Raw genomic sequence first — 21,403 nt, 5'->3', positions numbered from 1 at the left:
CAGGTGTGAGTAAGGTACCAAGGTAATATATACCAATGACTGTTTTTAGACAATGGAAAAAAAATAAATGCACATAATGAGTTTACTGATGGCAACACTCCATCCCTCTCCTTCATAATTGTGTTGGATGGAAAATAGCTTGAAATTGCTATAACATAAACTGGGAGAAAATTACTTTGACAGTACTGAATTGAAAATAAAAGCCATAGAGATTTTACAAATCCCAGTGGCTGGAGGAAGACAAGACTATTAAAATGTGTGATCCTGGAAGAAAATTGTTTCTGTAATTGACAACAAGCTACTTATCAACCAATACTAGCCATGCGTACTTTCATCTCATAGCCTGGCACTTACCTGCAGGGTCACTGGGGATAGCTGACTTATATCCCACACTCCTGGAGCTATCATTTCAATAGGAGGCTCACTCTGTGATGTTATGCTGAAGAGCATAGACCCAAGAATGGATTTGCTGCAAGACAACACATACAGACATACAGGAGTAAGTTCATGAGGGACACTATTATTATCTATAAATGTTTTGTTTTGGAATATAAACATAATTAGCTATCTCAGTGGCTTCATTCAGTAGCAAGAAGATAAATACAATATCCCATAAATCTAGATACTGATTAATAGTTCATTTCTAATACATCAGATGCATGGCTGTGTTTATAGATATCTACAATCATTTTCCACATGACAAAGTTGTTTCCACATGACAAAGTTGACAATGGTTTGTAACAGGTAGCATTTATTGTTAATTTCCAAGAATGTTGCTACAAGATAGAACTAAGAATCTCAGATTTATATTCTTGGAGTTATGACTGCCTTAAGTCAATAAAGATATTAACTCTTTAGAATATTGTCTTCCTCCCCACCTACCCTCCCCACATAGTGACTAAATTCCCTGGGCATCTTTAAAGATGTGAGTTCTAAATTTATAAAAAGAAAAGATTTAAATGAGCATGTGATCTGCAGAATCAAAATAGTTTTGGGATTTTACAGAGGAAATGCTTCTTTATGCATAAATAGAAGGATTATTCATATTCTGAATCTTTGAAAATATATTGTAAATTACCATAGTAAATGTGTGTGCATACAGGAAAGACTTTAAGCAGGAAGAATTCATGGATGGTTTTAACAGCTTAGGTAACATCCAAATCCACAGATCTTTATAGGAATTGAAAAAGAAGCCATAACTTGCTGTATATATGAATTAGATTATTAGTGAATTGTTCCAACGATCACTGAGAACAGTCTTTGATTTTAACATACCAAATTTAAAAAAGTGTAGAACTGAAAGTCAACAAAATTAAATTTAAGTTTATAAGGAACTTTCAGGAATCAGGGGAGACTTTTGGAAAACAACACAGAATTCTGTCTTGCCATTTAAGAGACGCTATACAAAATATGATGATAAACATCCAGGAAATAAAGCTTTCTTTAAATCTTTAGTTTTCTGAGGGCTGCCTTCTTTATTTTCTACATCTAAAGATATTGTTAGAAAATATCTGACCAAAGAAGTATAATTTATAAACATTATTGGACAGATATTTTTACATGACCCAATAATATTCTCCTAGCAGAATGAATTTTGAGTCTTTTTTATCCTTCTGTTCCATCTCTTCCTCATCTGGAGAAACTTGTGTTTTTTTTTTGTTTGTTTGTTTATTTGTTTTGTTTTGTTTTGTTTTGGTATTATAATACCAGAGGTTCAGTATTGGCAAGCTAAAAATAAGCTTACTGGGGTAAAGATTAGAAAATTATTAATGTGTTTTTCCCCTTTTGCCTTTTGGACTATATAACCCACACCAACATGGTCTAAAGTATCCATGTGCTTGGGAGAAGTTTTGGATTAGTTTCAGTCAGAATGCAAAAAGGAGAAGGTCTGACACCAAACTTGGAGATGTTAATGTTCTCCGCAGCATTCATAAAAAAAATATTCTTGTCCATGGTAAAGGGTCAACAGGAGTGAGGATGTGGCATATTGGATGGAGAATGTCACAGAGAAAAGGCCACCACTTTCTGGCTATTTGGGATGGTGGGAAACAGAAGACAGAGAAAGAGGAAACTAAGCATGGCAGACATAGATGTCCCAATTTCCCCCTCTTCTGGAATGCAGATGGACAGAGTTAGATAAGTGAGTACAGCTTATGCTGAAGGCAGAGGGGCATCCTTTTTGCACTCCATATTTCAGATCCTGGAAGGAAATCACCTTTTGAGCTGCCCCTTTACCAACTTCTGGCATGACCTTAAACTTGGGGCCATGTGGCAAATAGGCAGAAGGAACTCCTGAGTGTAGCTTTGTTGGACCTTCTTTGGCTTCTATATACAAAAGATGTGATCTAGAAACAGCTAAAGATACCTGAGTAAAGGGGTTTTCAGAAGGGGTCACATCGTGTGGGTAAGGGTCTCTGTGATAGAGTGGGGATAAGATGCTGAGGTCATGTGGGATTCTCAGGTAAACCTCAGATGGCTCTATGGTACCTGCAAGAACCCACACCACCCAGTCAGTAAGCCCTGATCAAGCTGGTAGAACACCAATCACAAGTTAAACTAGTTATCACGAGTAGCCACCAGCTTAAAAATGCCATTGATTTGAAAATCAGAAGTCACCAGGCCAAAGAATCTGTTTGTTTTCTGATCCAGATATCCTCTTAGGAAGAGAATCAGGGTGTCAGGAGGATAACTGAATGGCTAAACATTTTATCCAAAAGAGACAGCATACTTCTAAAAGAAGTATTTAAATTACTGACTTGACTAGTTATTTTGTCATCGATGGAAAGTTTTTCCAACTTATTAGTTGCAGGGTGGATGTCATGAGGAAAATTGTGACATATTAATTGCATTTTTCTCTGCATCTAAGTTATGTAATGAGTTATATTTATGGCCTTCTATGTCTTGGCCATGCTTCATTCTGAAAAACTGAGTGATCTAAGCTGATTGCTACAGAGGATGAGGTGACTCAAGAATAACTGTCAGTATCTGTCATTTCTCGCCTTGGATACCGTCTGGATCAACAGTCATCATGGCCCTGACACACAGAGGGCAGAATTAAGTCAGAGCACTTGATTCAAGTATGTGTATAAGAGGATGCATCAGGCAAAAAGGCATAGGGAGAATGAACTGCTAGCTGTCCAACTAAGGCTGCTATAATATATACTTTAAGGCAATCCAAGGAGGAAAGGAGGTTTGGCACCATTCTTCAGGCTCTCTGTGTGCTTGGTACCAGCTCACTTACTTTCTGATAATGCACTGCACCAAAACACCTTTTTAGATATTGCAAGCAGAGTGGAGAGAATAAATTTCCATAGACTTCTGTACATAGAAAATATGAGGATGATGATTCGTGGAATTAAGATTAGAAGAGTGTTGATGGTGTCCCCAAGATATTGTTCATTCAGGGTTGAGAATCTCTGTATTTAGGAATTTATCCCACTTTAGAAATGCGAAGTAACTACCATACCACACTGTTGGTTTTGAATTTGAGTAGGAAAGGGAGGTCATCAAAGTTGTTGAGGTAAGAATAACACTTTCTTATTGCAGTGAGGAGGCATTGTGAATACAGTACAGATGCAGTGGAAGTCCTCTCAGCAAAAGAGAGGATTATAAAACTTCTGTGTGCAAAATTTTGCTTTTGAACTTGTGACTTATTTTTCATAGGCCTGAAGGTGAGTTTGTGTGCTTGAAAATGTCAGTTTATTTTTATTGTAGACATTCTTGATGCAGCCATAACTGATACATATGAGTTTAGTCACCAGTTGTTCTTCTGAAACTGACTTCTGGAAATCATGACAAAATAGGAGGCCTACATACTGCATATTTTCAGGTGGTATATACTTTGGATAAAATAAAGACATTAGTGCTTATTACAACTCTCCGTGGCTAGGTATGGACAATTCAAACTGTAAAAAATAACAGATTCAATGCCAAATGATTATGGGGAAGGATCATTCTGTGAAAGAAAATTATATTAAGTGGCCTATTTAATCTGGAAATATCAGCATCAAATGAATTGAGTTAGAATCTCTGTAGCTTGGAACAATGAGCAGCACAGTGGGAGTCGTAACATCTCCCCAGTTGCCCCAATGATGGACTTCTGATTTCTCAAAAAGAACTGAATTTCTTTAAATTGTCTTACCAGGAGAGAGGCAGATTTGCTGATTTTCATGAGAAATGGTCTTTTGGAAATATATTTAGAAATGCTTTTTGAAGTGTTCTTTGAAGTAAGTTATGTGTTCTGATGTGATATCTCATCATCCACAAGTGTGACACTTTCCTTTAGGAAAACACCACCTAGCCTATTATTAGTCCCAAATGGCATTACTTAAAGATGACCACTGTCTATGATCACTTGCCTGTAAAATAATCATCTAGAAAAAGGTCTCGAAGGTTAGTTTGAAAAACAAAAATGTTCCAAACATATTACACATTTAACATTTATTGATTGCCTATTACGTACAAAGTAGTGTGTCAGATGATAGAAAGGAATGAAATGGATGAAATTTTTTCAGTGAATAGCTAGAAATATTCTACAAACATGCTAGGTCTCATTTGAAACTTTAAAGAATACTCTTGGCTCATAATTTCTCTCTTTCAATAGTTTGGATATTTGGTTCCACTCCCTCCTGGCTTGTAGAGTTTCTGCTGAGAAATCGGCTGATAATCTAATGGGCTTTCCTTTGTAGGTTACCATCTTCTTTTCCCTGGCTGCCTTGAGGATTCTTTCTTTGTCATGGATTTTAGACAGATTCAATACAATGTGCCTTGTAGAAGGCCTGTTGGGGTTGAAGTAATTAGGTGTTCTATTTGCTTCTTGGATTTGAGGATCCAGTTCTTTCCACAAGTTTGGGAAGTTCTCTCGACTATTTGTTTGAATATACTCTCTGTTCCCTTCTCTCTTTCTTCTCCTTCTGGTATGCCCATTATTCTTATATTGCTCTTTCTGATGGAGTCAGAAAGTTCTTGTAGAGTTCTTTCATTTCTTTTAAGACTCAAGTCTCTTTCTTCTTCCATCTGTGTAATTTCCAGGTTTCTGTCTTCGATGTCACTGATTCTTTCCTCCATCTGGTCAACTCTACTACCTAAGCTGGTTATTTCATTCTTAATTTCTTCTATTGAGTTCTTGATCTCCAGAAATTCTATTTGGTTCTTTTTTTTTTAAATTTCAGTCTCTTTCATAAAATGCTCATATTGTTCTTTGATTGTGTTTCTGAGTTCATTAAACTGTCTTTCTGTGGTTTTTTTTGCATCTTGTTGAGTTTTTTCAGAACTGCAATCTTGAATTCTCTGTTATTTAAGTCACATATTTCCATATCTTTAAGTTCTTTTTCTGGAGACTTTTCACTTTCTTTCTGAACTGTCTTGTTGCCTTGGTTATTCATGGCAATTACTGATTTATTATTTCTCTTCCTAGACATCTACAGGAGTGGCTTCTGCAACAAGTTGATAGGAAGAGGTCTTTCTTTTCTTTTCCAGTACTTGTTTGTAGAATGTTTTATTTTCTCTCCGACTACAGCCTTTTTCTCTCTCTCACACTCTAGTGCTATGTTTCCTCTGCACTATTCCAGCTTCTCACACAATGGGGGGATTCCCTGGGAGATGAGCTTCTCCTCTGTTAATAGTTCACCTGGGTCACACGGCACAGTGTCCGTGTGGGTATGCGGAGAGCTTTTAAAGTTCCAAAGCTCTTCCTGCACCAGATTCAGAGCCCGTGTATTTCAGCAGTTCTGTTTACTCCTGCAGGGATCCGCCCAGATAGGTGAGGCCAGGGGCGGGGTGAGTTGTGAGAGGTGGCCCAGAGCAATGGTGGCGACCATCACCACAGCCGGTCCTGCTTCCACTGCTCCCTCCCCTTTGCCAGAACCAGTTGGGCTGCGAATCTGTGTCTGTGGTCCACAGTTCTCAGAACAGCAAATATTTTGTTCTTTTGATCTGACATTGCTACTGTTCCGCTTCAAGCACCAGGCAGGTGGGGGCGGGGCAAGCTCTGGGAGGGTAGGGAGGGGGCGGCTAGTCTCAGTGCCTAAGGCTTCCATTCTCTGCTCGGCAGTGAGAGCTTAAACCACCGTTTTCAGCCTTCTTCCCTCAGTCTTTGCTCTGAGGTCTCTGCTGTGAGCGTTGGGTTCAGCCATGTTATATGCTGTCCCCTCAGCCCTGTGGGCCATAAATGGAGCCCTAGCAATCCGAGTTCTTCCCTCTCGCGCAGCTGCAGTAGTTCCGGGATGCAGCGAGCTTGGAGCACTGAGCTAGGTCTGCGTCCTGTGCCCATGTGGCTCCGTATTTGCTCTTCTCCCTTCCGTCCTCCCCCGCTCGCATGATTCGCCCACCTTTAGGTGAATTCAGTAGTGGGCCTCTTCGTCTTGCCTGTCTGCTATGCAGGGAGTCCTTTGTGGAGTTATAGTTGTTCCATTTGTTGTAAATTCCAGGGGAGATTTACAGAGGCTCACTTCATGCCACCATTTTGATGACGTCCCTAAATATTTCTTCTTGGCAATAAAAGGTCAGTAAAGCGGTTTCATTGTATAGTTTTACTTCAGCCAGAATTCCATGATTTACATTGTTTCTAGATGGCAGTATCAAGCTAAATAATTTTGAAGTATTAAATGCAGAGAAGTTGGTTAGTTAGAGAAGGAAAATCAATAGTAATGGGTCATGCCAGTACTTTTTCATTATTGTAAATGACCCAGTGGACAAGTTGAACGTGAGGCCTGTTCTCAAAGCCATTTCTACATTTTGCTTTTCAGTCTCACTTTCATTAGTCTTGATTTATATTGAGCTTCCTCAATTTTAAGATAAAACGTCTTGATTTTCTCATTATGCCATATACTGCAAAATATTTAGTTCCAAGGAGGTTTTTACTGAGATGGGAAATTTATTAATTGCACATTATATACTTACTCTTTTGGAAACAGTGGAAGACAAGTCCAGGCCAGTAATTCTGCATTGTTGGTTGCAGAGATAATCCCAAACAGTTTTATAATGAGCATGGATTCCCTTGGAAGTGACTTTAATTCAAGAGGAAAATTGATCCTAAAATAAAAGAAAGCAGATTATCTACCCAATTACAATGATATTTTCATAAATATTTCCTTACAGTATAATGCTATGTGATAAAATTATTTAAATATTTGAATTGAGGCACCCTCTTGAACTTTTGTGTTTAATCTTATAAAAATGGAAATATAGCATAAATATGTGGAGTAATGAGACTGGTTACTCAATCAATGGAAGTTGCTATAATTATAATTTTTACATGTAAGCTTATTTTTAAAAATTACAATAACTTGAGCATTTACTATTTGTAAGCACAGAGGAAAAAATGGTTAACGTTTTCTCAGAGAATGGGGAAGGCAGGAAATAACTCAAAATGGGTCTTAAAGAATAAGTTGGCTATAATCAGATGGAGATTTAGAAAATAGTATTCTGAGAAAAATACATAGACAATTCACTTTATTCCTCACATAATCTAGCATGGTCTTTTTTTCCCCCCAGTGAGTCTGGCTTCTTCATGTATAACTTCACTTATTAGTGAGATTTTCATATCAAAAATGACAAAAATTCAATAAGTTACAGTGGATAGTTACTGCCAACCTTGATTCTCTCATTTTTATTAATAAAAATAAATTCATCTGGGCTAAGAATACATGCTTTCTAAATAGTTATTTACTCATTTCTTAAAAACATATAGATTTTTAAAGCCAGAATAATCTCACATTCACTGAGAAACCTATTTGTAACTTTCTACATGGCTATTGAAAAATCAAAGGAATAAACTTTTAGATGAAAAAAAGGGAGAAAAATACTGTAAGGAGCAATTCAATAAGTGAAGTCACATTGTTTCTTTTTATTCAAGCAGCTGGCACAGACCTGAAATTTTAACCACGTCTGTCCTACTCTACTACTGAAAAAATGAATAAACATTAAATTTTTCTTAAACACATTTTTCTCCTATATGAGGCAATTTTCCTAATACCAGAGTAACTTTTTGATAGTAAAATGGGAGATTTAAATGCTTACATCATTTAGAATTCTCCTTCTAATATTGACATATAACAATAGACCATTGTACGTATTTTAACTTTTGTTTGAGTGAAACAGATTTTTAAACAGAATAATGACATGGCTTGACTTAAAATTTGAGAAAAGTCCCTTTAGCTGCTGTGTGAGAAAGATTATAAAAGTCTAAGGGAAGTAGGGAGACCATTGCAAGGCTACTGTGGTAATACAGGGGAGATCATGGTGGCCTAGATCAATGAAAATGATGAGGAGTAATATTCTGGGAATATTTTGAGGAGAGAGACAGTAGGATTTCCTGGATACATGGTTTGAGAGAAGGAGATTCTGGTTAAGAATTTGACCTGAACAATTGGAAATGGAAATGATCATCTGGAGTGGCTATCCATCCGTGGAACAAGTTTGGATGAAAGATCAAGAGTTTAGTCTTAGACATGTCGAGTTTGTGACTTATGCCTAGAGTGGTGATATAAATTCGGGAGTTATTGGCGTATAGATGGCACTTAAAGCTACATGACTATAAGAGAAAACTAGAAGTGTAAGGATAGATACAACAGAGAAGAGGCTTAAGGGCTAAGATCATTATCAGTCTGGAAGAAGAAAAGAAGGTGGAGGAGATAGTATGTCCAATGAGGGAGGAGAAAAGCTAAAAAAATTGTGGGAACCAAGTGGACAGCATATTTCAAGATGGAGGGTGAGATCAACAGTGACAACTGTTCCTAATAGATTATATAAGATGAAAACTGGGAAACAAACATTAGATTTTGCTATGCGTGTCACTGGTGACTCTAATGGGCAATTTCAGAGGAGCATAAGTGATGAAAACCTGACTGGAATATGTTTCAGAGCAGAGGAAAAAATTAAAGAAAGTAATTATAGAAAACTCTTTGGAAAGGTTTTGCTGCAAAGCAGAGAGAAAAAGATAAAAAAAAAGGTAGCTGTTGATAAAAGAATGCAGCAGAGTTTTGTTTTGTTTTTTAACTTAAAATATGAGAACTAATTGTAGAATATAAATACTCTGCCTAAGATTTTATGTGTTGTAAGAAACAGTTGGAAATCACAGTGAAACATCAGCTTTGGAATCAGAGTGGGTCTGAGCACTAGTTCTGCCATTTATTGGTTGTGGAATCTGGGACAAGTTAATTAATCTTCATAAACATCAATATTCTGATCTGTAAATTGGAAATGACAATACCTGCTATGTATTTTTGTTGCTGAAATGAGATAATATATATTTGGGCTATACTGTGATGATTGGAATATAATAGGTGGTCAAAATCTTTGCCACATATTATTAACACAGTTTCTGTCCTTAAGTACCCAGTCCAGTAATTAAATGTATGATCAATTATAATGTGATGGCACATATTAATATAATATATGAAGAATGCTATAGGCACCTAGAAAATGGTAAACAAATATTTTTAATAGACATAATATAAAATGAAAATAATTTTGGATTGAGTAACTACTGGGAGTATCAAAGAAATTTTCACAAAGAAACTTGTGTGGTCTTGATGGAAGAGAAAAAAATATATTAGTGTAGTTATTTTAACAACACGAATCATTTTCTATTTATTTTGAGATTTTTTTTGAAATTGACTTTAGCTTTAGATTTTTCTCTTGAATTGTTTAATAGATGGAACACAGCTGTTATTTGAAAGTGAATCTGTGTTTTTGAAACAACCAGGAATAAGTTTTACTTAATTCAGAAATAATTTTAGTAATTGAGCTGGTTAATAACTTTTTTTTTTTTAAGATTTTATTGGGGAAGGGGAACAGGACTTTATTGGGGAACAGTGTGTACTTCCAGAACTTTTTTCCAAGTCAAGTTGTTGTCCTTTCAATCTTAGTTCAGCTTCGAGTTATTGTCCTTTCAGTCTTAGTTGTGGAGGGCGCAGCTCAGCTCCAGGTCCAGTTGCCTGGAGGTTGTAGTTGAAGGGGGCACAGCCCACCATCCCTTGTGGGAGTCGAAACTGGCAACCTTGTGGTTGAGAGCCCACTGGCCCATGTGGGAATCGAACAGGCAGCCTTCGGAGTTAGGAGCATGGAGCTCTAACCGCCTGAGCCACCGGGCCGGCCCTTAATAATATTTTTGAGGAGTCACTAATAACATGGAATTCATTCATTTGCCCAGTAACACTTACTGGACTCTTATTCTGTCTGGTGCTGTGTTAGCTGCTAGAGATAGAATGAAACATTTTTTAAGTAAAAACAAAAGATGTGTTTATCATTTAGCAGAAACAAACAGAAATATGAACAAGCACATTCAATAATGGATCATACGGGTGTAGTTTGAGGTTTAAACCAATCAATGAACAAAAACGTGGCCAATTATTTTGAATAAAACAGAAAGAGTTTATAGAGAAGGTGGAAGAGCATCTTGACATACAATTAGGTGTTCCCAAAGTGGGCAGTAAAGGCATTGTGCTCTTGACAGACTGTGGACCCTTAGTAGAGTTGTAATTTCTTGATTCACATTTAGGGTAAGTAGATCAGATACAGAGACTGGGTGGGTACAGGGGCAGGAGTGGGGCTAACTCCAGAGACAAAGGTTCAGAGATAGGCAGGGGTCAAACCACAGAGGGGCTTATGTGCTGTGCTAAATGATTTGTATATTACCTTATAGAAATTGGGGAACCATTGAAGAATTTTACAAATAGAACTGATTCTGTGCAATGCAATGGGGTTTTGCAATTGAAAGTCAGATATTTGGTCAAAGGAATTAAGAACCTTAACACGAGAAGAGGAGATAAGGATTTACTCCTGGAATAAGGATTTACTTTGGGATGGGAAGAACCATGAAGTATGTAAGAATTAAAGGCTAGATGTTGTGTCTCAGGACATGTCTCCATTGATTGAGATAACACTAACAGTGGGATAAATGGTGTTATCTAACATCATGATAAGACTCCTAGAAATATTGGCAATTTATCAATAGGAAAGTACAATATTGGGAGTTAAAATTTTCCCAAGAAAGCCAGGCCTTCTGAAAGGGCTGATGGCAAGGGGATTGAGGAGTTTTTTTTATTATTTTTTTTTCTACTTTAGGTGGAAAGAAAATTGGCTATAGGTGAGCCGTGGAGACACCAGAGAAATGGCTGAGAGACAGTGTAGTAGTGTCATAGGAACAGCAAGGAAAAGAATAAGTAACCATGAAAGAGCCATGGGGCCTATGAGCCCTCTGAGACTCAGAGTTAGGTGACGGCTTGAGGTGGGGGGAAGCAGAAGAGAGGAGGCAGGCATGGACAGTGTCAGGTGATACTTTTCCTTATTGATAGAATAAATCTATAAAATGGAGAAGTAGGAGCTAGTCACCCCAAATTAGATGGCAGTTTACACAGTCCATAGATAATTATTGTCAAAAAAGTTGATTGTTTAAACAAATTTGTATTAGGCTTTTGTTGGAAAATGGAGATTATATTGTATATGTCATTTGATAATTTATTTATTCTTTGTTATCTCTGGAATCTACCTCCCTGCAACTCTACATAGAGGGAAATACTTTTATCCACAGCCTGTGAATGATTAATAATTCTCCTTTGTTTCCAATTTCCCTCTTTGATTAGTTGAATAATGTCGATTGGACACTTGTCTAGGTTTTTAAATGGATTTTTAATCTGTTGAATAGTCAGTTATCCCTTAGCCTTAGTGTATTTATCACAACACTGAAAAAAAAACACAAAAAACAAACTAAAGCTCCTGATCTTTATTAGATAAATGATCCTGCCAGAATAAAGATTAAACTTACGTATCATTCCAGTTGACCAAGAAGAAAAACAGTTTTTTGACTGGAATATTTCTGTAGCTTCTCACTTGGCACAGTTTCTTTCCAGCATATGTAAGCCCACAGGAAAAAGAAAATGCTTTATAGCTAAAAAGAAACAACATTGATTCAGTAAGCTAAACACTATCAAGGAAACAGTTTTCTATATCGGTCATTTATTTTCATAGGTAAAAGTCAAATGATAACTTGTTTGATTGTATAAGTATGCTTTAAAAACTACTTTAAGAATTTATGTTGGTGATGTCAGCAAAATGGCAGAATAGCAAGCCCCATATCCTCCTTCCCCCAGAGAGACTCCAATTCAATAGTAATACATAGATCTAGTCCTTTTGTGAAAAATCCAGAAAAAGTTAAGAGGCTCCTGCACTGCAGGCAAGTGCAAAACCAGCCACATAGAGATCAATAGGAAAATTCATGGTATTCATTTTCCAGAGCTCCTCCCCTAGCAGATCAGAAGGAAACTCTCAACTCCCCGCTTCTCCTTGGATGGGAAAGAGAAGACTGCAATATACCTCAAGCATTCAGGCATTTTAGGGAGCTATCCAAGAGACTGGTTTCTATTTTGCCTGAAACTAAGTGCTGTATAGGACTGGGTGTCAGATTGGGGCCTGTGAGAACAAAGGTGGTAGTTTGAACTAATACATACTCACTTATCACTGTCCTTTCCCCCAACTCAGTGCAAAATAAATAGGAGAAAAACCCCAAATCCTGGCTTCTCCCTGGGGAGAGAAAGAGTTGGAGAATGTGTCCAGTATTCCAGCTTCTGGGGGATTGCCTGAGGGACTGGTTTCTGTCATATCTCTTTTAGAGAGGTGACAGGATCTGATATGCTCTACATGCCCCGGGGACCATGGGCTACTGAGAACAAAAAAGAGCCAGGCAGCTTGTAGCTACTCCAGAGGGTCTATGAGACACCAGAGAGAGGCTGATTAAGCTTGGTGGCCTCCCCATTGGTGGGGGTGGAGGGAGAGGTGAATGGGAAGAATGGACGGTACATCTGGTTTTTTCATGGAGATGTAGGAACAACGAATTGCTGGCTCACTCCCCTCAGAACACTGATGGGACCTGGCGTACCCTAGATTTCTGGGAATAGTTGAGTACAAAAAAAGAATTGCACAGCTTACAGGAGCACCAGTAAACCTGCAGTGGCACAGACAGTCACTAGACAGAATAAGAGTTACAAGCTCCTAAAGAAAGAAGCAAACTTCTCTAATTGGGAATTTAAATACAAAAATCCAGAGCAGATGCACCCACAGAATAGGTTTGAAAAACCCCTAGAATCTCTAGCTAGGCTGATTGGTGATATTCTTTCCCTGTATGGAAGCAATCCATAAAGACTGAAAGAGGGCGCTATTTTTTCAAATGCAGAAATACCAATAAAAAGTAACAAGCGCATGAAGAAAGAAAGAGGGAATTATGGACCAACAATAGGAACAAAATAAATCTCTAGAAACTGACCTTAAAGAAATGGATATATATGAGTTACCTGACAAAGAATTCGAAGTAACCATCATGATAATGTTCAGCAAGCTCATGAAAATGATGCATGGGGAAAAATGGGAATATTAACAAAAAGAAAATACAAAAAAGAACCACAAAAAATTTTGGAAATTTAGTTACCATAACTAAATTGAAATAACAAACAAACAAAAAACACTAGAGGAATTCAAGAGCTGACTTCATTAAGCAGAGAAAGAATCATGAACTTGAATATAGGTCATTTGAAATTAGCCAGTCAGAGGAACAAAAAGAAAAAAGAATGAAGAAGAATGAAGAAAGCCTACAGGATTTATGGTAAACTATCAACCGGATCAATATACACATTATGTGAGTCCCAGAAGGAGAAGACAGAGAGAAAGGCAAAAAGCTTATCTGAAGTAGTAATGGTTAAAAACTTCAAAATTATAGGGGAGGGAATGGACATCTAGATTCAAGAAACCCAATGGAGCAAACTAGGGTGGGCCTAATGAAGACCAGAATAAAACACATTAAAATCAAATTATCAAAAGTCAAAGAGAAAATTTTGAAATCAGCAAGAGAAATCTGCCATTCAAAATAGAGATCTCATAAATTTATCAGCATATTTCTCAGCAGAAACCTTGCAGGCCGGAAGGGAGTGGGATAATATATTCAAAGTTCTGAAAGAAAAAAAAAGTCAATCAAGAATATTACATCTGGCAAAAGGGTTCTTCAAAAATGAAGGAGAAATAAATACTTTCCTAGATAAACAAAAGCTGAGGGAGTTCATCACCACCAGACATGACTTACAAAAAATGTTAAAGGGAGTCCTTCAATTTGAAATGAAAGGATAATAGAGAGCAACATGAAAGCATATAAATGTGTGCAACTCACAAGTAAATATAAATATATAAACAAATACAGAATACTGTAATACTGTGATGGTGGTGCATCAACAATTTTTAACTCTGGTATAGAATTTAAAGGAAAAAGCATTAAAAACTATAATTATAAAATATGTAAAGTATCAAAAGGTGTAATTTGTGATATCAATAACTGTGGTAAGGGGAGAAGAAAAGAGTAGAATTTTTGTATGTTATTGAAGCTAAGTTGTTGTCATCTTAAAATGGAGTGTTTTAAATATAAGATGTTTTATGTTAGGCCCATGATTACCACAAAGAAAAAAACCTACTGGTAGAAGATATACAAAAGAAAATGAGAAAGGAATTGAAGCATGCTATTACCAAAAATCAACAAAACACAAAGGAAGACAGCAAGAGAGCAAAAGAGGGACAAAAAAGCTGCAAGATCAATAGAATACAACGAAAAAAATGGCAATATAAAGTACTGCCCTATCATTAATTATTTAAATGTAAATGAATTAAACTTCACAATATAAAGAAATAGCATAGCTAAATGGATAAAAATGCAAGATTCAACTATATGCTATCTACAAGAGAGTCACTTTTGATTTAAGAACACACATAGGTTGAAAGTGAAAGGACACAAAAAGATATTCCGTGAAAATGGCAATCTTAAAAGAGCAGAAGTGGCCATATTTACAACAGGCAAAACAGACTTTAAGTCAAAAATTGTCACATGAGACAAAAACATTACATAAAGATAAAGGGGTCAATATGTCAAGAAGATACAACAATTGTAAATATTATGCATCCTAAATTGGAACAAATATATTAAGCGAACATTGACAGAATTGAAGGGAGAAATAGACAGCAACACAATAATACCAGATGATCTCAGTACTGGTTAAAATGGATAAAACCAAAAGGAAGCTCAATAAGGAAACAAAGGACTTAGTCAACACTATAGACCAAATGAACCTAACAGATATTCCACCCCACAGCAGGAGAATACACATTCTTCTCCAGTGCACATGCAACATTCTCCAGTGTAGATCACATGTTAGGTCACAAAACAAGTCTCAAACTTAAGACGATTGAAATCATACCAAGTATATCTTCTGACCAAAAGAGAATGAACTAATAATCAATAGTAGAAAGAAAATTGGAAAATTCAGAAGTTGTTGAAAATTAACACTTTTGAATAACCAGTGGGTCAAACAAGAAATCAAAAAGGAAATTAAAAAAATATCTTGAGAAAGATGAAGATGAACACACACCATACAAAAACTTATGGGATGCAGCAAAAGCAGGACTGAGACCAGTTTATAGCAGTAAATTCCGACATTAAAGAAAAATGATTACAAATAAACAACATAACTTTATACTCAAGGAATCAGAAAAGGAAGAACAAACTAAGCCCAGAGTTAATAAAATGAAGGAAACAATAAAGATTAGAACAGAAGTAAATGAAACAGAATAAAAACTAATAGAAAAATATGAACAAAACTGTTACACCATGCTGTACAACAGCATATAGCTTTATGTCTATTTATCTGACTATGTAGTCTTTTTAATGTGAATTAAAATTAAGTATATTAGTGAATAAAAATTAGAACATTCCTTAGAATAGCAATTTATTATGTTATACATCAGCCCTTTAAAATTCTTTATAAAATTAAGAAAGAGAAAAAGCATAAAGAAATCATCGTATGGGTGCTAAAGAAATGTGTATAGAGAGATGTATAGGTAGATAGTGTTTGTTTTTACAAAAAAAAGGTAAAACTGCCATTAAATTAACTCTATAAATATATGTACAGTTCAGTTATTTGTAAAAATACAGGTCAATGTAACAATTATTTGTTTTTACTAAAATTGTTTCTTTTAGCTTTTCTTTGAGATGCTAAATGCAGTGGGTACAATGAATTAATTAATAAATTACTATTATCTTATCAACTTTAATTGATTTAATCAGTATCATCTTATAGATTTAACCCATAAGGGATTTTAAAAATTATTATAATGTCATTCAAGAAAATACTACATAATAGAGTCAAACTAAATTCTGATGATGTTCCATGCATAACTGTGGTTACTTTCTAATGTAACTCAAATAACTCTTGGCTAATTCCCACTTTATCAAGGTATTACTCTCACAAAATATTTATCACTGACAACTGATGGGGATCAGAGTGATTTTTTTTTTCTATTTTTAATTACTCTCCATCTTCCTGTATGTGTGTATGTCAGCTCTCTCTTTGTGTCTTCTTTTAATTGGCATTAGTCATTTAGATTTAAACATAAAAAAGAAAATTTTAGGATAATCACTAAGCAGGATGAGCATTTTCTGTTCCCATAATGATACATTGACAATATGCAGTTATTTTTAATATGGAGAATGAGAGAAGAATTGAGGGAAAAGGAATATGTATTAGAAATAAAGTTTTTAAAAATTATTTTAAGAATAAGGTTTATGCTGATTATATTTCAAAATTTTATGAAATATCTGCTCCTGCAAACAAGACAAATTATATTCTAATTAGAAGCTATGTAAATATTAACACTTTTGTAAAAAAACTCACCACCACTCACCTGTGCACCCAGGTGTCTGGAATGTTGTGAGCTGCATACACTGTGAAGCTAAGGTGGGAATGGAGACCAGGATTTACAAAGGAAACACTATCAGATGCATTTAGAGGCTGGAAATCTGCATAAAAGCTGCTGCAATAGACATCAATTAGCTGGTAGATGGATGTGGATAGTTCGGTTGTCACTTTTTCTATTAAGCCTGGTGGGGTAGGGAGTGATAGAAATCAGGTCATCTGTGAAGGGCCATATTTATTATTAGCTGTCTGTTATAGTTTTGAAGTTTTTTTAATAATAACATTTAATTAAAATGACCCTCCACCAACGAAAGCCAATTAGCCATCTGTGCATCTATTGCAGCCTGTGTTAGCTGCTAGTAGTGTAGATAATCAATAAGCTTTCATACCTTCAGTTGTAGAAATTTTGGAAGCATAGTCTTTAATCACAAATCAGAGTTTTGGATTATTAATTTGGCATTCCGATCAACTGAAATTTGCAATAGTTTTTGTTTGGGTTATTATTGTTTAGAATTAATTTCCAGACAAGGAACATGTTTTCTATATGGCTTATACGTTCTTCAAACAAATTCTATCTAAAAAGGTAATCATAATAAATTTGATTATGCTATGATGTTCTCCATTAACTGAACACTAATCATATAATATATACATTGTACTGCTATAAAAAGAGAATGGTAACAATACATGGCTGGAATCTGAAGTATGTTTGAAATGATTTGTGGTGTTTACTAAATCTCCTAAAAATCAAAACAATGCTTTCCTGGAGTTTTACCATTGGTAATTTAAAGGAAGTCTATTGATTTTTTCCTAAAAGTGGCTTGAAGTGTCATGAGGGAAGAAGAAAAAAAAAAGAAGGAAAAAAAAACCCAAAAAAGACTAAGGAAAGGGGCTAATAGTTCTTAAGTGTGTGCTGAATAAAGTCATGCCCATTTATTGTAGGTCATATGAAACGGGCCACCTAATCAATTAATTTGAGGTAAACTTTCCCAAGAATGACTTTCTTTCTCCTGATAAACTCCCTTTGCTGGAAAAATTTCTACCTGAGAGGTAGAAGGAAGTAGAAGAGACTGATGAAATGGACCAAGTAGAACTGGTGGGCTTTGATTCAAATCAGAAAAGATGGAGAAACTTATGAGAATTAGGAACATCATCCTAGAGCTGGTGTTCAGTGTCAGACCTCTTAATGGGGCCAGTGAATAGCTGGCATTTTATATGCAGTAGTGAATGAATGAAGGATTATAATCATTAATATGTTCCTACTTGCAATTACTTTTGTTTTAATATTCAACTGTAGTGGTATTTTAAAAGTTAAATGAAGAATAAACTAAAACATAAAAGCACAAAACATTATTTTTTACCCAGATGAAGAAAATCTTCAGTTGAGAGAAACCTAAGTGACAAAAGGGTTTTGTGAAATGAAAAGAACATATGAAGTGAAATGCTATGAATAAAATTATCTGGTTCCCCCCTCCTCCTCCTTTCTTTCCCCTGTCCCTGGTGCCTGAAGGGCTTTGCTGACAGAACCTAGAAAGGGAGGTGAGGTGGGTCGTCACATGGCTAGCTGTGGTCATAACCAGACCTCTTAGTGCCATCTGCTTCTGGTCCCCACAGTGATGGCATTTGTCAGGCCTCATCTAGTCCTCGAAACAGGCCTCCTTAAACCCCACAGTCTCGTCCTGGTAGATGAGAGTAAGGCAGAAAACCACGTGAAGGAAATCAGTCTGATCTGATCTCAATGTTTCCCTTGTCCATCCTTGATCAGAAATAAGTACTGAAATGCTGCATGTTAGACATGTCTACTTTTCCACCACTAAGTCCTGGAGAAATGAAATGTAACTGCAGCATGGCCCATGGAAAGAAGACATTCTTGGCGGCTTCCACACTGGAGGAGCTGGGCATAGGGCTAAGGAGCAGAGCGGGACTCGGGGCGGCCCTCAGGAGTGGGACATCTTGTCAAACACCTGAACCCCGTGTCCCTGAGGGTACTGAGCACTACTGGGCCACCAGATGGGTAATGATGCCATAGTCTTGTGCAAGGTGGAGTCAACCTTCTGGAGGGAACTGGTGTGCCCGGGACGTGACGTAGTGGATGACACTGGCATGGCAGATGAAGATCTAGTAACGGTCTTCCTGCTGCTTGGCGTCTGCTGGGTGATTTTCCTGAAGTTGGTCTCGGGCTCTTCTTGGAAATCCTGCACAGCCTCCCCCTTCCGCCTTCCATCGTCTGCCTTTGGTGAGACAGCGCTGTCAACCTCGATGAGGTGCTTCCCTCAGCAGGTTGTACTGACTTCACAGCCGTCTGGGAGGCGTTTATTCAACTTAAACCCCACGTTTACAAGATGGAGACCTAGCAGGCTCACAGTGCAGTCCTCTTCCAGGGAAGCGTCCACGTGGTACTGAGAGTGCAGGATGAGGAAGACAGGCTGCGTGGCCTTGGCTTTGTAGTGGCCCAGCCTGGACACCACTTCTCCAGATTCCAGGTTCCTCTTCTGTGGAATGACCACGGACAGTGGTTCTCGCCTGTCCCAATGCTGGGCCCGCGGTGCGCCCCCCACGCCGGCGGTTCAGCTTGTGAGGCTCCAAGTCCTTGTGCTCGGGGCTTCCCCACCTCCACTGTCGGTCACAGCTGAGAAGAGCCCAGCACACGCGACTGAGCTCCCAGGCAGCCAAGGAGAGGCTGAGAGAAGCACGACATGAGCAATTATGTTCTTAAAATCTGCTGTGATTTGATTCCAGCTTGTGCCGTGTGAAGTCACACTGCACTGTTGTTTATTCAAACACACACTTCCACAGGAGTTATTTCTGAAACCTAAGTTGCTTTTGGGTTTCTAGTTGTTTTGAAAAGAAAATAGTAGAAAGAGCTAGCTTTTTCCTGAAGTAGTCTGCAGTGTTCCAATATTCAGGCATTTGGACTCACAGGAGAGAGGCCAGTTTCTTCCCACATCCTGCCCCTCAGCAGCAATGTCCATAATTAAACATTTGTGTTGTTCAGTGTATGCTATTATTCACTTAGTTATTCATAATTTTTTCTATGAATAACTAAGTACAAAATTTATTATATGGCCAAATTTTACTTACTTTCGGTACTTCTAAAATTGTGCCCTTTGTTGAAACAGCCTGACGGGACAAGCACAATAAAAGAGCTCTAATTAAAATTCTCTGAGAAATCAGCAGTAGCAATTAATGAGACAGAAGAGTAAAGGAACATAAAAATAGTCCTAAAAGAGGCATCATCACACTCTGGAGGATAACCAACAGGGATTCTCCTGAACAACAGGCGTCAGAAAATTATAAATTTATAGAAACATCTTGTTTCATGGTCCCCAAATTATACTATTTGTACTCTGAAGCAGAAAGCACAAACTTGTTAATAATACCCATTCTTGTGTAAATAAATACACATCTCAAATGAATCATAAAGTTGGATCAGAGATCTTATTAATTCAAGCCCCAGCATATATTTTGAGGAATTTTACTTATTTCATTAATTACTCAAATTTTACTTTTGGGGCAGAACTACAGTTCTTGGTTATAATCTTCTTCTAGGTATTATAGAGAGTTGTGCATATGCATTATGCTTTACTTTCAGCATTCCCAATGAATGGTGCATTTCAAACATCATCAGAAATGTATTAAGAACTCAAGATACTGGGCTTGGTGGTGAAATATGGAGAAATAATGTTTATTACACCTGATTTTCTTGGGAAAATGTTATAGTATGAAATAAACGATGACAATATGTAATTAAAATGTATTCATTAGAATCTATGATGATTTAGCATGGAATATAAGTCTCTGGGAACATTTATGTGTAGTTTTTAAAAATATTTTTATTAAAAATATAGCTAACATACAATATTACCAGTGGTAATATGGTACCAATATTATCAGTGATACACATAGTTACTCAAGATTTATACAGCTGAAGAAGTAGTCACCATGATAAGTCCAGCAACCATCTGACACTGTACCACATTATCATAATATTATTGACTATACTCCCTATGCTGTATGTTACATCCCCATGGCTTATTTGTTTTATACCTGGAAATTTGGACCACTTATTGCCCTTCACCTTTACCCCCCCTTTTACATTTTTTCAATTACAGTTGGCATTCAGTATTATTTTAAATTAATTTCAGGTGTACAGCATAGTGGTTAAATGTTTATGTAATTTAAGAAGTGATTCCCCTGACTAATCTAGTACCCACCTGGCATTATACATAGTATTACCATTGACTATATTCCCTATGCTTTACTTTACATCTCCATGACTACTTTGTAACTATAATACCTTTTGTACTTCTTAATCCCTTCCCCTTTTTCACTCATTCTCAACCCCCTCCTGCCGGCAGACATCAAAATGTTTTCTGTATCTATGAATTTGTTTCTATTTTGTTTATTTTGTTCTTTAGATTCCACATAATAGCAAAATCACATTTCATCTGCTTTCTCTGTCTGACATACCACTCTGTCTGGCACAATACCCTCCAGGTCCCCCTATGTCGCTGCAGATGGCAAGAACTGATTCCCTTCCATGGCCGAGCAATATCCCATTGTATATATGTACTCCTCCTTTTTATCCATTTTTCCACTGATGGACAACCAGGCTGCCTCCACATGTTGGCCATTGTAAACAATGCTGCAATGCACATATGGATATACATGTCCCCTCG

At 36.8% G+C, this 21,403-nt stretch overlaps 1 protein-coding gene across 3 annotated transcripts in view; it reads right to left on the bottom strand.

Annotated features, from left to right (window-relative positions):
- The window catches only part of PIK3C2G (phosphatidylinositol-4-phosphate 3-kinase catalytic subunit type 2 gamma), a 272,726-nt gene that overhangs the window by 182,587 nt on the left and 68,736 nt on the right, over positions 1–21,403 (bottom strand). For 2 of the 3 annotated variants that reach the window (XM_033116160.1, XM_033116161.1), the window contains 4 exons: positions 16,714–16,909; positions 11,768–11,890; positions 6,901–7,032; positions 355–469 (listed from right to left, as the gene is read on the bottom strand). In XM_033116160.1, coding sequence (XP_032972051.1) covers positions 355–469; positions 6,901–7,032; positions 11,768–11,890; positions 16,714–16,909 — 566 coding nt within the window. Of the gene's footprint in view, positions 1–354; positions 470–6,900; positions 7,033–11,767; positions 11,891–16,713; positions 16,910–19,805; positions 19,845–21,403 lie in introns of all 3 variants that reach the window. The other variant, XM_033116158.1, reaches the window with a different exon arrangement.

Source organism: Rhinolophus ferrumequinum, chromosome 10, assembly GCF_004115265.2.
Source record: "Rhinolophus ferrumequinum isolate MPI-CBG mRhiFer1 chromosome 10, mRhiFer1_v1.p, whole genome shotgun sequence".
In the NCBI taxonomy this organism is placed as follows: Eukaryota; Metazoa; Chordata; class Mammalia; order Chiroptera; family Rhinolophidae; genus Rhinolophus; species Rhinolophus ferrumequinum.
Note: the sequence above shows the minus strand (reverse complement) of the source record. Positions and strands in the feature narration are given on the sequence as shown.